Below are 12,098 nucleotides of genomic sequence, written 5' to 3'. Positions count from 1 at the left end.
TTTCAAAATTAAAAATCAGGGGTCTCATCTATAATTATCATATACATGGAATAAATTATAATTATCTTCCTCTCTCAACAAAATATGAGTAAGGAAGGACATATGCTCACCATTTAAAAATATGTAACAAAGGTAGAGAACATCACAAAGAGCTTGAAGAGGAGTCTTTCCCCCAGATACAATATATTAATTATTACATTAAAAAATAACATACAGTAACAGCAATGTTTCGACCAGTAAACCTGTATGCTTTACAGTCCTCTGTTGGTTAATCTTTACAGCATTCCTTTGCTGGCTGGGAAGGAAAGATGTTCCTTTCCATAGGGTAGAGAACTGAGGATAAAGTTAGTAATATGAGAGTAAATGCAGAAATCATCCTTAGTGCTTCTCAGGCAATGTGATCGAGCAGATTTGAATTTGAGTCCTTACTCCATCTCTTACTGATTTGGCATCTTGACTGTTTATTAACCCTCTCAAACTGTTTCCCCTCCATAAAAGGGGTTAATAGTTTTGTGAAGATTAAAGAAAACATTGTGTAGAAAGTGCCCAGCAATACTTTGCACATAACAGATGCTCAGTACATGTCTTTCCATTCACACCTTCCCCTGCAATAAATGAGGCAGTCTTACAAATGGGTGAGTGCTTAGGAACATCAAGGAAGAGTGAACTGTGTGGATTATTTCCTTAAAGTACTGGATTCCTTCTATAAATGAAGTTTTGACAGTGATATTTAAAGACTGCTACTAGTTTTACGGGTGACCCCCCCCAATGCCCACAATTAACTCCTCTTCTCACATCCATTCTTACATCCTTATTTTCCAACATGATCTCAACAGAAATGACTGTCCTTCCAGGACCAATTAGAATGAAAACAAATAGCAATGCTATATAAAAAACCTTTCAATATCAATTACAAATAAATCCTTTAAGTTTAAAAATCTGTTTTTATTTTAAATTGTTTTGGCAACAAGCTAATTTTTAAAAATTGTTAATTTATATATTAATATTTAAAAGAATAATCTGTTTAGGCAAGAAACTAATCTGTGTGACTCTAAATGAAAGAGTTAGGAAGATAAATCTATACCTAGCACAGAGTCAGATCTCAATAAATATCTGTCACATGAAAGAAGGGAAAACCTACTACCATTTTTACAATAATAGAAGGAAAATCTGAGAAGAACTAGAGATTCTAAATGGAACTCTCCAATTAAGAAGAAACTAAAGAACAAAGAAAGCAAATGACTTGTCTAAGATTATAAGAAAGGTAGCAATATCAAGAAAAAATTTAACTGCCATCTTAAAGCCAAATTTATTTTTCTATCATCTTTTAGACCCTACAGCTTATGAACATGGAGAATTGACCCCTTAGTAGGAAAAAAGATAACACTACTTTTCTATTTAGTTTTATATTTAATCAAATGCACCAATTATGCATAGCAATTAAGAAATCAGAACACAGATAAAAGACCCCAATTATACAAACAAGACAATTTGTGGTATAATATGGATATGATTTTTCTGGTCATCAAATTAAATTGCTATAGATGCTTTTATAATAGATAAAAGGATAGATAAAATTAAATTTGTAAAAAAACAGAATTATTTAAACTTAAAAATCAGTATTTTTTGAGTGAAAAATATTACCAGGCCTATTCTATGTACTTTACATATTTTATCCTCACACATTTAAATTTTTTTTTTTTTTTTAAGATTTTATTTATTTGCGAGAGAGAGAATGAGAGACAGAGAGCATGAGAGGGAGGAGGGTCAGAGAGAGAAGCAGACTCCCTGCTGAGCAGGGAGCCTGATGTGGGACTCGATCCCAGGACTCCAGGATCATGACCTGAGCCGAAGGCAGTCGCTTAACCAACTGAGCCACCCAGGCGCCCTATCCTCACACATTTAATCTTTACCATAATCTTATGAAACAAAGAAGAGTCCCACAATCCCCTTTTTACAACTGAGGAAACTGAGGCACACAGAAGTAAAATTAACAAGCTCAAGATAACACAGCGTAATACCCAGGCAATCTGGCACCAAAGCCCATGCTCTTAACCACCATGCTATCCTGTTTTTAACTGTATGATTATTTTTTAATAAAATACATTTTATAAAAACCTAATACTAGTTTCTATTTAATATGCAAAGCTCAAGATAGTTATAAAATACTTATTAATATTTCTAGCTATATAGCATGAACATTCTATTTATGTAGCATTTTAGGAACACTTTTATAAAAAGACCACAAAAAACTAACAGGTTATATACTAAAGACACAATTTGAAGGCATTTTCAGATGTCCTTCTATGGATGATTTTAACAGATTAAAAAAAAAAAAACAACCCTATAATCCTATGGAAATTGGTGTTAGTCAATCTAAAGAGGCCATTATCAGTTCTCAAATTATGGAGGCATATTTAAAAAAAGAAATGAGACTGCTTTAGATGCTGTTGTTGGTATGCAATTAACATTGTTTAAATTAACAGTTACAATACATTTTCAAAGAAAAATATTGATCAAACTGACTTAATTCTAGAGACTAGAAAATATATGTGAATCATGATTCAAAACCAGTATTAAAAGCAAGGCAGAGTTACAGGCTTGATAATCTAAAAGTGGTCATCAGGCCTGTGATTCTGCTCAAACTTGGTTATATCACCATTTAAAAAAGAAGATAAAACAACCACAAGAATAAGTAGAAAAGGAAATCCAAGTCTAATATCATCTACATTTTTCTACCTCTGCTGACAAAGTCCATTGCCAGTACATGCTGTAAAGAGAAATATTACTGAAGAATAAACAAAAACTGTTTTTTGAACTTGTTCACACCTAATTCTTTGTTGCCTACCTGAAATCCATGCTTGCCTCTCCACCATGTGCTTAAAACTTTTGGGGGCATGTCAATAACAGAAACGATATCTCCCACCTACAAGGAAAAATTTTAAGTGAAATTTTTTTAGTCAAATTTTAAACCGATTGTTATGTCTAGAATTTAAATCTGAACTAGAACAAAAAGTTAAAGTGCAATCCTTATTCTCTGGCTAATTGTTTCTGGGAAAACATAACACCTTTTTCTATAAAAAATTTAATAATCTTAACCATTTGTAAAGAAGAGGTCTAAAAAAAGTTAAGCAGCACAAAGACTGGGATCCAACTAACATATGTGCAGTAACTTCAGAAAGCCAAATTTATAGCATACGATTTTTGAAAGCCAGGCATCATACCATCATCACCACTTCTGTTAAAATATTGTTACTGTTACTAAAAGTGATCAGATCCACTTACAAGGGGCAGTTTAAAATACTCATATTTAGAACAAGCACAACTTTTATTAATACACATTTAGTGTGCACTTGCCATGTGCTACATACTGTTTTGAGCACTTGATATATTTTATTTAGTCATATAACAAAGGCCTGCAATGTCTACAATTACTTGGTTATCCTTAGTAAATATCAAGTTTGATGACAACTTTTTTCAATAGATGGTACAATATAACATTTCCACTAAATAGCTTACTTTCTTCACTCTAAAAGATGAACTAGTGAGTTTATACAAACTTTTACAAAATCATAAATATAAAAATCATAATAATAGTTTTTAACAATATATTTAATGGAAGTTACATTCTTCAGTCAAAGTAAGTGATGATTTCTGGGATAAAACATAGTTAAGTACTTCAGAACTAATGTTACTATGGTATACATATTGCTTTAAGAATTTTTCTTTGTAGGGGCGCCTGGGTGGCTCAGTCGTTAAGCATCTGCCTTCAGCTCAGGTCATGATCCCAGGGTCCTGCTCTGCGGGAAGCCTGCTTCTCCCTCTCCCACTCCCCCTGCTTGTGTTCCCTCTCTCGCTGTGTCTCTCTCTGTCAAATAAATAAAATCTTTAAAAAAAAAAAAAAAGAATTTTTCTTTGTATACTAACAACTGATTTTTCAGGCCATGAAAGAGTCATCTTCACAAAGCCATATTTGCTAACAAACACGGCATCTTTCAAGACATGCACTCCTTTGTGTATGGAACCTAAAAATTTATATTGTTTTTTCTTAAACTGAGTAACTGTTAGCAGTTTTTTGTTTCTCATCAGCCAATATTAAAGGAAGAAACTTAATTACGCTCCTTTCACATCTGATAGCAAGAAATGTTCATTTTACTTTTCATCTGTTCTTTAACTCAATCTTTGAACAATGAGAAGAAAGTATCATTGGGTATTGTTTTTAGGTACTAAAAACACAAAGACAAAAGACTGAGACCTGGCTCTAAAGAAGATCATGGAGATAAACAGGACTACAATTATGACTGAGTGTAATAAGTGAAATGTCAGAGATAGGGGTGCCTGGCTGGCTCAGTCGGTAGAGCATGCAACTCTTGATTTTGAGGTTGTGGGTTCGAGCCCCATGTTAGCTGTAGAGATTACTTAAATATAAAATATTTAAAAAAAAGAAACAAACAAAAAAATGTCAATCCAGGCTATTTGGGGATATATATTTGCAAGGACTAGGGAGAAGATCAGGGATGACTTCCTAGAAGAAATGGGAGATACAAGCTGAATTTTCAAGGATGAATATGGTCATTAAATAAAAATAGATAGCAATCCAGGCTGAAAGATAATGGAGTATAGGAAAAAGGGCCTGAGCTGACACAGAGTCTTCAGTCATTTACCTCTAAAGTCAATTCATCAGGGGCCCGAGCAGTGTACCTCTTGATAACGTGGGCAGCACCAACAGCAGGAGTGTTAATGGATGATTCCTCATGAACTAGAAGATGATTTCCCTTATTATCAATCTATAACAAAGAAAATGGACTATGAGATGGTTAAAGACATGGGACTTGCAAAAGTTTCTTTGACTATCTATAAAAGATATTCAGTTTGATTTAGAGAGGCCATAACCCACAGAATCTTAAAAAAACAAACACTATATATTGAGTACTTAATGTACACCTGTCATTGTGCTGTGCACAGAACATCATTTAATTTAATTCTCATAACTCTAAAAGATACTTAACATCATCATCATTTAAAGATGAAGATGCTAAAGCTAAAAGAGGTTATATAATTTATGAAAAATTAAATTTGTCCACGATCACACAGCCAATAATGGAAAAGCCAGTATCTCCGTGCAGGTTGGCCTGGCTCAAATTTCCATATTCTTTCTATTTTCCATCCTGTCTTCCCAATTTCCACTGGGAGAAGAGAATAATATAATTTTACATATGCAAATTAAGGAGAAATACCTAACATATTTTCTGGATACTATAATACTTAATCTTAAATTGGACTCTTTAAAAGATGAATTGTCTCTTGTTCATAAATAATTGAAAAATATTTTCAATTACTAAGTCAACTAAATATATATATATGTATATATACACCTTTCTAAATGTACACATTAATACAGTCAACGCCAAAATAAGAGGTGCCATTGCAATTCACAAGATATATTTAGATTAGTTTCCTGGATTCTCAAAGACAGATTTTAGATAAAAAATAGTTAATGTATCACTTTATCTATCCTTCCAAAGATAAGAATAAACTCCGTTTCTTTGATTCCTGAAACTCATTAGCTATCAAAATCAAATTAATATTAATTTCTTAAGTAGTTTAAAAATAAATTTGGTAAGAGGTTAATTAGATAATACCTCCATCCAAGTAAGGGCAGGTCCACAATTGATCTTGTTGCCAGCAATAGCTGAAAGGCGGGATAGGTAAGCCATAAGCATCTGAGTGACAGACTAAAGAGAAAGAGAAGATTCAGTGGTAATTCAAACTCAAGATACAACACTCTCTGTCCAAGTAACTGGTATAAATTGGTTGTTTCTGGGGCAAAAAATCTGCAGATTTTTAGGCATTTTAATAGTATTATAGGGGATTCTTCACAGAGGCTCGAGAGTTTCATGAAGTGAAACCACAGGAACTTACATAGAAATCCCCTGTCTTGTGAAGAACTTCACTATCTCCTCATCATCAGGGGTCATACTATTTTATAGCTTCTAACCTTATTGCTGTCTCTATTTTTATACTGAAAATATAAAAAAGATAATTACAGCAGAGACATATTTGGCTTTTCTGCCCAGCTTCCCCCTGGCTACCTTGAAACTCTAGGAGACCTGCTATAATCTTCCATGCATGCAGCTGTGACAGGACAGCCATGTTCGTATGTGATTGCACACCAGGGGTCCGTGGATTGGTCCAGAAATGTGACTGAACATTAGCTGGCCTAACAGGAGTTACTGCAGGAATTAGTAAATTATGATACAAATTTCAACTCATTCTGTCAGCTGTCTTAAAAAAAGAGATTAAAAACCTGGGACCTATTTGTAGTGGTCATGTCCTAAAACAGCCTGAGAAAGAAAAATGTGACAAATAGGTGGAGATGGGAAAGGGAGATGGACTTCTAGGTTTCCTATGACACAAAAGAATCTGTGGTTTTAAGATGTTCCTGAGACCCTGCTGCTGTGTCAGTTCTTACATGACTGAGGAGGTCTCTACTTTGTCCTACCTACTTAATTGCCTTGGAATTAATTAGAGATTTGAAATGGCTTCCCCTCAGGACTTGAAAAGTATCTGCACTCTTTTCAAACATCCATTGCAGCTGCTGAGGAGTCTAATGTCAATATGATTCTTGTTCTTTTAAGAAAGTATGTGTTTTGCTCCCTGAAAGCTTTTTGGGTTTTCTCTCTGTGTTGGCATTTTGAAATTTCACTATAGTGTTTTTAGATGCATGTCTTTTCTGTCATCATACTTAGCACTTACTGGGCCCATCTGATCTGAAATATGCCTTTCCTTTGTTTTAGGGAATTTCTTATATTAAATTTTAGTTACTTCCGCGTACTGTATCCTGCTAGAACTTCTAGAAGAGGGAAGTAGGTACTTCAGGATCCATTCTCCGTGATTCCCAAATGTTCTCCCACAACTTTTCATCCTTCTCTCTCTTCTGAGGCTATATTTTTATAAAATTTGCTCTCCCAGCTCACTAATGCTCTCTTCATCTGTGTCCATTTTGCACACAGTCCAACTACTGAGGTTTGCTATGACTAAAATTAATTTAAGTAAGTACATGTTCATTTCTAAGATCTCTTATCTTTTTATTTTTATAAAACTCTGCTCTCATTTCATGATAGATTGCCTCACTTTCTCTCTGAGGATAGTAATCATGCTTCTGAAAGTCTTGTTTGCTCTTTTCAGTTATTTTATTTATTCAGCTTTTACGATCAAGATTTCTAGTTTATCTGTCTTCTTCAATCCTCTTGTACATGTTTTTTATGCTGTATTTGCTCGCCCCCATAAATCTTACCCCATCTACTCTCAAAGATTCCTCACAATTTTGATGGTTGTTATTATCTGATGTTATAAAGAATCTCTTCCCATTTACATTTTTTAAAAATCTTTTCTATTTTTACTAGAAATTTGGGAGGAGTGGAGGTAAGGGTACAGACATGGCATGTCATCATAAACTATGCCTTTCTCTAATTATTAGTGAGGTCGACATTTTTCCATATTTTTGCTTCCATATTTTATGTTCTCTTTGAAGAACGGTCTGCTGATATATATAGCGTGTTTATATATTATGAATTTTTTATATAAAATTACACTCCAAACCTACTTTAATTCTAAACAGTCTACATAGCATTACTAATTTTTCAGTTATGAAATAATTAATAATCCCAGGAATCATCCTGAGTGTTCAACTTAAGCTTTTATTTAGTATACAGACAAAACTTTCTGCTAATTTATATATAGTGATTACTGCTGCAAAGTACTAAATGCTTACCTCTGGACTGTCCTTCAGGGCATCAGAACGGGGAAGCTCTGAGAGTTGGGAGAATCGTCGGTCATAAATACATAAATGAAGATGTTTATCAAGTACCCGAAAATCTTCATAACTTCTTTTAACAATCCAACTTTTGCCCTATGGGTAAGAAAAAAAAGACGCTTATAATTTGTCCACTCACAGAGCATATTTATTACATTCTACCTTCTAATTTTCTCTTGGCTCTATTACTTCCTATAACCCAAGCTTTAGTAGGGATGAACATCCTTTCTTACCTGGAATACTGCTAATGCTCCTTACCTTTGATATCCCCTGCTCCCCTCACCACCAGTACAAAATACAAGGCTTATCAGGTCACACTATCAAAAATCCTTCAAAAACCTCCATGGTCAGCACTGATGAGCAGATCCCAACTGCACACCATTTGGTTTCGCAATTTAACCTAATTTTATACAGATGCTTTCATCTCATAAAAGATCTGGAAGGACTGCAGGAAAAAGCCTTCAGAGCAACCATCTCAGAACTGAAGAAAAGCTTTTAGTGTAGCTCTTCTCCATTTGCCCCAGCCAAATGGGGCAGAAACAGAAGGCATCACTTCCTAGTAGAGAGATGTACTGAATTCTAAACACAGGTATGTTAAAACTTACATGATAAACTTGTATTGTCCTACTCTGGACTATAATTCTATAGTACATAGGTGGAGAACAATACCAACTCCTGTCTGAGAGGGTTTTTAGAATGAAATAAGACCATATATGTGGCAGAGATTTTTAAAGAACAGTGTCCTGGTCACTATTCTAAGAAATACTAGTTCTATGAGGCTGAAATGGGATCCAGTTAATTCTGATGATCAGCCTGAATTGGGAATCACTGATCCACAGGACAAAGTCCAAACATATTTGCACATATCATGGCTTTCATCATCTGAGCTCTGTCTAAATTTATACGCTGATCTCAGTCATTACTCCTCCATGCCCTTCCTTTGCTTCCAGTTATGCTCAATTACTTGCATTTATTCAGTTCATGAGATGTTTGTTCCCTTTCTTGCCTCCCCGATCGTTAAGTGCTGTTTCTTCTATGGAAAGTCATTCTTTTACTCTTTGCTGAAGTAAGCTCCTCTGTTTTCTCAGTTCTTCCACTGCCTTCTAACCCAAAGATTTCCTAAATACCCACAGGCGGTTCAATACTTATTCCTTTGGATGACAAAAATTAAAAAATGAAAATAAACAACAAAAGCAGAAAAATAAAAGAAAAACAGCATATAGTTGCAATTATTTTCTCTTTCGTATACACACATTTTTATGGAACACTTCAAATATCAGAAAAGTACACAAAATAATTTATCACATACTTATGTCTCTATCACAGAGATTAAACAGATGTTGACTTTTTTGTTTCAAAGCTCTGGATGTTTTGTTTTGTTTTTTTTTAAAGATTTTATTTATTTGACAGAGAGACACAGCGAGAGAGGGAACACAAGCAGAGGGAGTGGGAGAGGGAGAAGCAGGCTTCCCGCTGAGCAGGGAGCCCGATGCGGGGCTCGATCCCAGGACCCTGGGATCATGACCTGAGCCGAAGGCAGACGCTTAACGACTGAGCCACCCAGGCGCCCCGCTCTGGATGTTTTTTAAAAGAACCAATTATTATAGATACAAAGCCCACTCTTTTGTGTTCCTCTTCTAAAGGTGAGGACAGGAGTTGATATGCACTGTTACCATGCATAGATGCATTTTATACCTTTACTATACATGCAGGTATACAGTGCATTGTCCAAAACAAATAACAAGATTTTATTTCCTTCTCTATGGATCTAATCACAAATTAAGTAATTCACTCAAAATCTCAGATAGGTATGTGAGAGAATAGAAATTAAAATACATGTCAAATAAAAATAATTTAAATTATCATCTGGACAAGAAGGCTTTACGGCCACAATCCATGGTATTTTAAATTTATCCACTCTATCTTCTGATTTGGGTTTGGCCTACAGTGCTTTTAAAAAAATGTATATGGGGGCGCCTGGGTGGCTCAGTCGTTAAGCGTCTGTCTTTGGCTCAGGTCATGATCACACCCTGGGATCGAGCCCCGCATCGCGCTCCCTGCTCCACGGGAAACCTGCTTCTCCCTCTCCCACTCCCCCTGCCTGTGTTCCCTCTTGCACTGTCTCTCTCTCTCTGTCAAATAAATAAATAAAATCTTAAAAAAATAAAACACCAACCATTTAAAAAATAAATAAATAAATGTATATGAATACTTTAGGTACAGCACTGCAAAGTCTAATTTGACCAAGTAATTACCACACCAAGCTATTTACCTTATTTACATTACCTGCACAGATTCTAAAAATATACAGATTTACCTCTTGAAATAAAGAAACAGCTAAGAAATTGATGTTAGGATCAGAATGTCCCCATTGTGAATCCTGGCTATTTAAGAATTTAATTAAGTAAATTAATGTAAAGTGATTAGTAGAGTACCAGATAACAGAAATGTCTCAGTACATGCTGGTTATTTCTATTCTTTATTGATTTAGAGAACTTGTTCTGGGCCAAACATACTAAAATTAGTAACAGTAAACAAATTAACCTGACTAAACATTAGTTTAGTAAACAAAACTCCATGGTATATAGCAGAACAAATGACTGGTCACCAAAAGCTCAGAAACTCAAAAGAAACAAGAACACTATTATTGGGGTTCCTGGGTGGCTCAGATGGTTGGGCATCTGCCTTTGGCTCAGGCCCTGATCCCGGGGTCCTGGATCAAGCCCCACATTGGGCTCCTGGCTCAGCGGGAAGCCTGCTTCTCCCTCTTCCTCTGCCTCTCCCCCTGCCCGTGCTCTCTCTCTCTCTCTCTCTCTGTATCTCTGTGTCTCAAATGAATAAATAAAATCTTTAAAAAAAAGAAAAAAAAAACCACTATTATTGATTACTTTTAAGTACATCAGGGTTTCAACCAGGGAAGGTAACGCATCTTTAGAGGTCACAGGTTATTCTCCCATATGGCTGAATTACCAGCTTTAGTTTTAGAAAGTAAATCTTAAATTTAATATCATTATTTCATTTTATTTTAATATCATTATTTAAAAATAATTCATATATCTTAGTAACATTTTATTTTTGTTTTGTTTTACTGTTTTCTTTCAGAAGAAAATGTAGCATCAGCATTTTAAGTCACTAGTACAAAGGTGAAGCAGTTAATCAGGATCAACTCTAAATATGTGTATAATCATTCCACTATATTGGAGGTAAGGAGTGAAGTAACTTGACAACCTGGTACATTCACATTTATTACTCTTGTTGAGCCAAGAGACTAAGCAAAATGGTCAATATAAGAGAAAATGTAGTACTGTACTTGTTGGTACCCGGTGCTTTTAGAGCAGAAATTGGCTCTGCTTTCAATCATTTTTCATTAAGCATTCCTTACTAAATGACGAATATTCTGAAATGATTGTAAGACGTTAGGGACTAACTGCTTGTGTCTCCCCAAAACTCCTATGTAGAAACCCAACCCTCCGATATGATGGCTTTAAGAAGTGGAGCCTTTGGGAAATAATCAGGATAAGATAAGGTCAGGAGGGTAGAGCCCTCATGAATGGGATTAGTACCCTTAGAGGAGTCATAAAAGAGCTTGCTTCTCCTTCTCTACTCTCTGCCATATGAGATTACAAGAAGTCATCTGTTTGCAATCTGAAAAGTGGCTCTCACCAGAACTTTGCCATTCTGACCTCCTGATCTCTGACTTCCAGCTTCCAGAACTGTGAGAAATAAACTTCTATTGTTTATAAGGTACCCGGTCTATGATACTTTGTGAAGGCACCCCAAACTAAGACATAAGGTAACATTTGGTACCTGGAATATCACCTTTTCCTTGGCATACAAAACAGATTTCTAGACCTATAAGATTGTGAAACACAGGAAAGAGAGAAGAGAGAAAAGAATGAGGAGAGTGGTAATCAGTAAAGCAGGATATAAATGCAGACTACTGTGCGCTACTTGCTAGGATGTGACTTTAGGTAACTCTTCTAAATCTCAGTTTATTTATCTGTAAAATCAGAAAGTTAATGGTACCTGGGGTTGTTGGAAGGTTAAATCAAATAACGCACATAAGTCACTGAGCACACTGCCTGCCAATCATTCATTAAACACTGGTTATCTCTACTGATATTTTTCTCACTGGTATAGCTGCCTGTCACAAAAATACCTTTTGAATGCTATGTTAGCCACATACTTGTCATATAACAGGCAAATATTAGTTTGGCTGAAACCGTTAACATGCACTGACACTAGAACAATACCTTCACAAGACTAATTTTGGAAAAGCTGT

The 12,098-nt window shown here is 35.2% G+C and overlaps 1 protein-coding gene across 1 annotated transcript in view; it reads right to left on the bottom strand.

Annotated features, from left to right (window-relative positions):
- Window positions 1-12,098, bottom strand: part of ARHGAP32 (Rho GTPase activating protein 32) — a 158,254-nt gene that overhangs the window by 75,439 nt on the left and 70,717 nt on the right. The window contains exons 7-10 of the mRNA XM_081797347.1: window positions 7,775-7,912; window positions 5,643-5,735; window positions 4,665-4,787; window positions 2,849-2,926 (exon numbers count right to left, since the gene is read on the bottom strand). Of these exons, the coding sequence (XP_081653473.1) occupies window positions 2,849-2,926; window positions 4,665-4,787; window positions 5,643-5,735; window positions 7,775-7,912 (432 nt within the window). The remainder of the gene's footprint in view (window positions 1-2,848; window positions 2,927-4,664; window positions 4,788-5,642; window positions 5,736-7,774; window positions 7,913-12,098) is intronic.

This window comes from Leptonychotes weddellii, chromosome 11, assembly GCF_054177405.1.
Source record: "Leptonychotes weddellii isolate Sample4059 chromosome 11, ASM5417740v2, whole genome shotgun sequence".
Lineage (NCBI taxonomy): Eukaryota > Metazoa > Chordata > Mammalia > Carnivora > Phocidae > Leptonychotes > Leptonychotes weddellii.
Note: the sequence above shows the minus strand (reverse complement) of the source record. Positions and strands in the feature narration are given on the sequence as shown.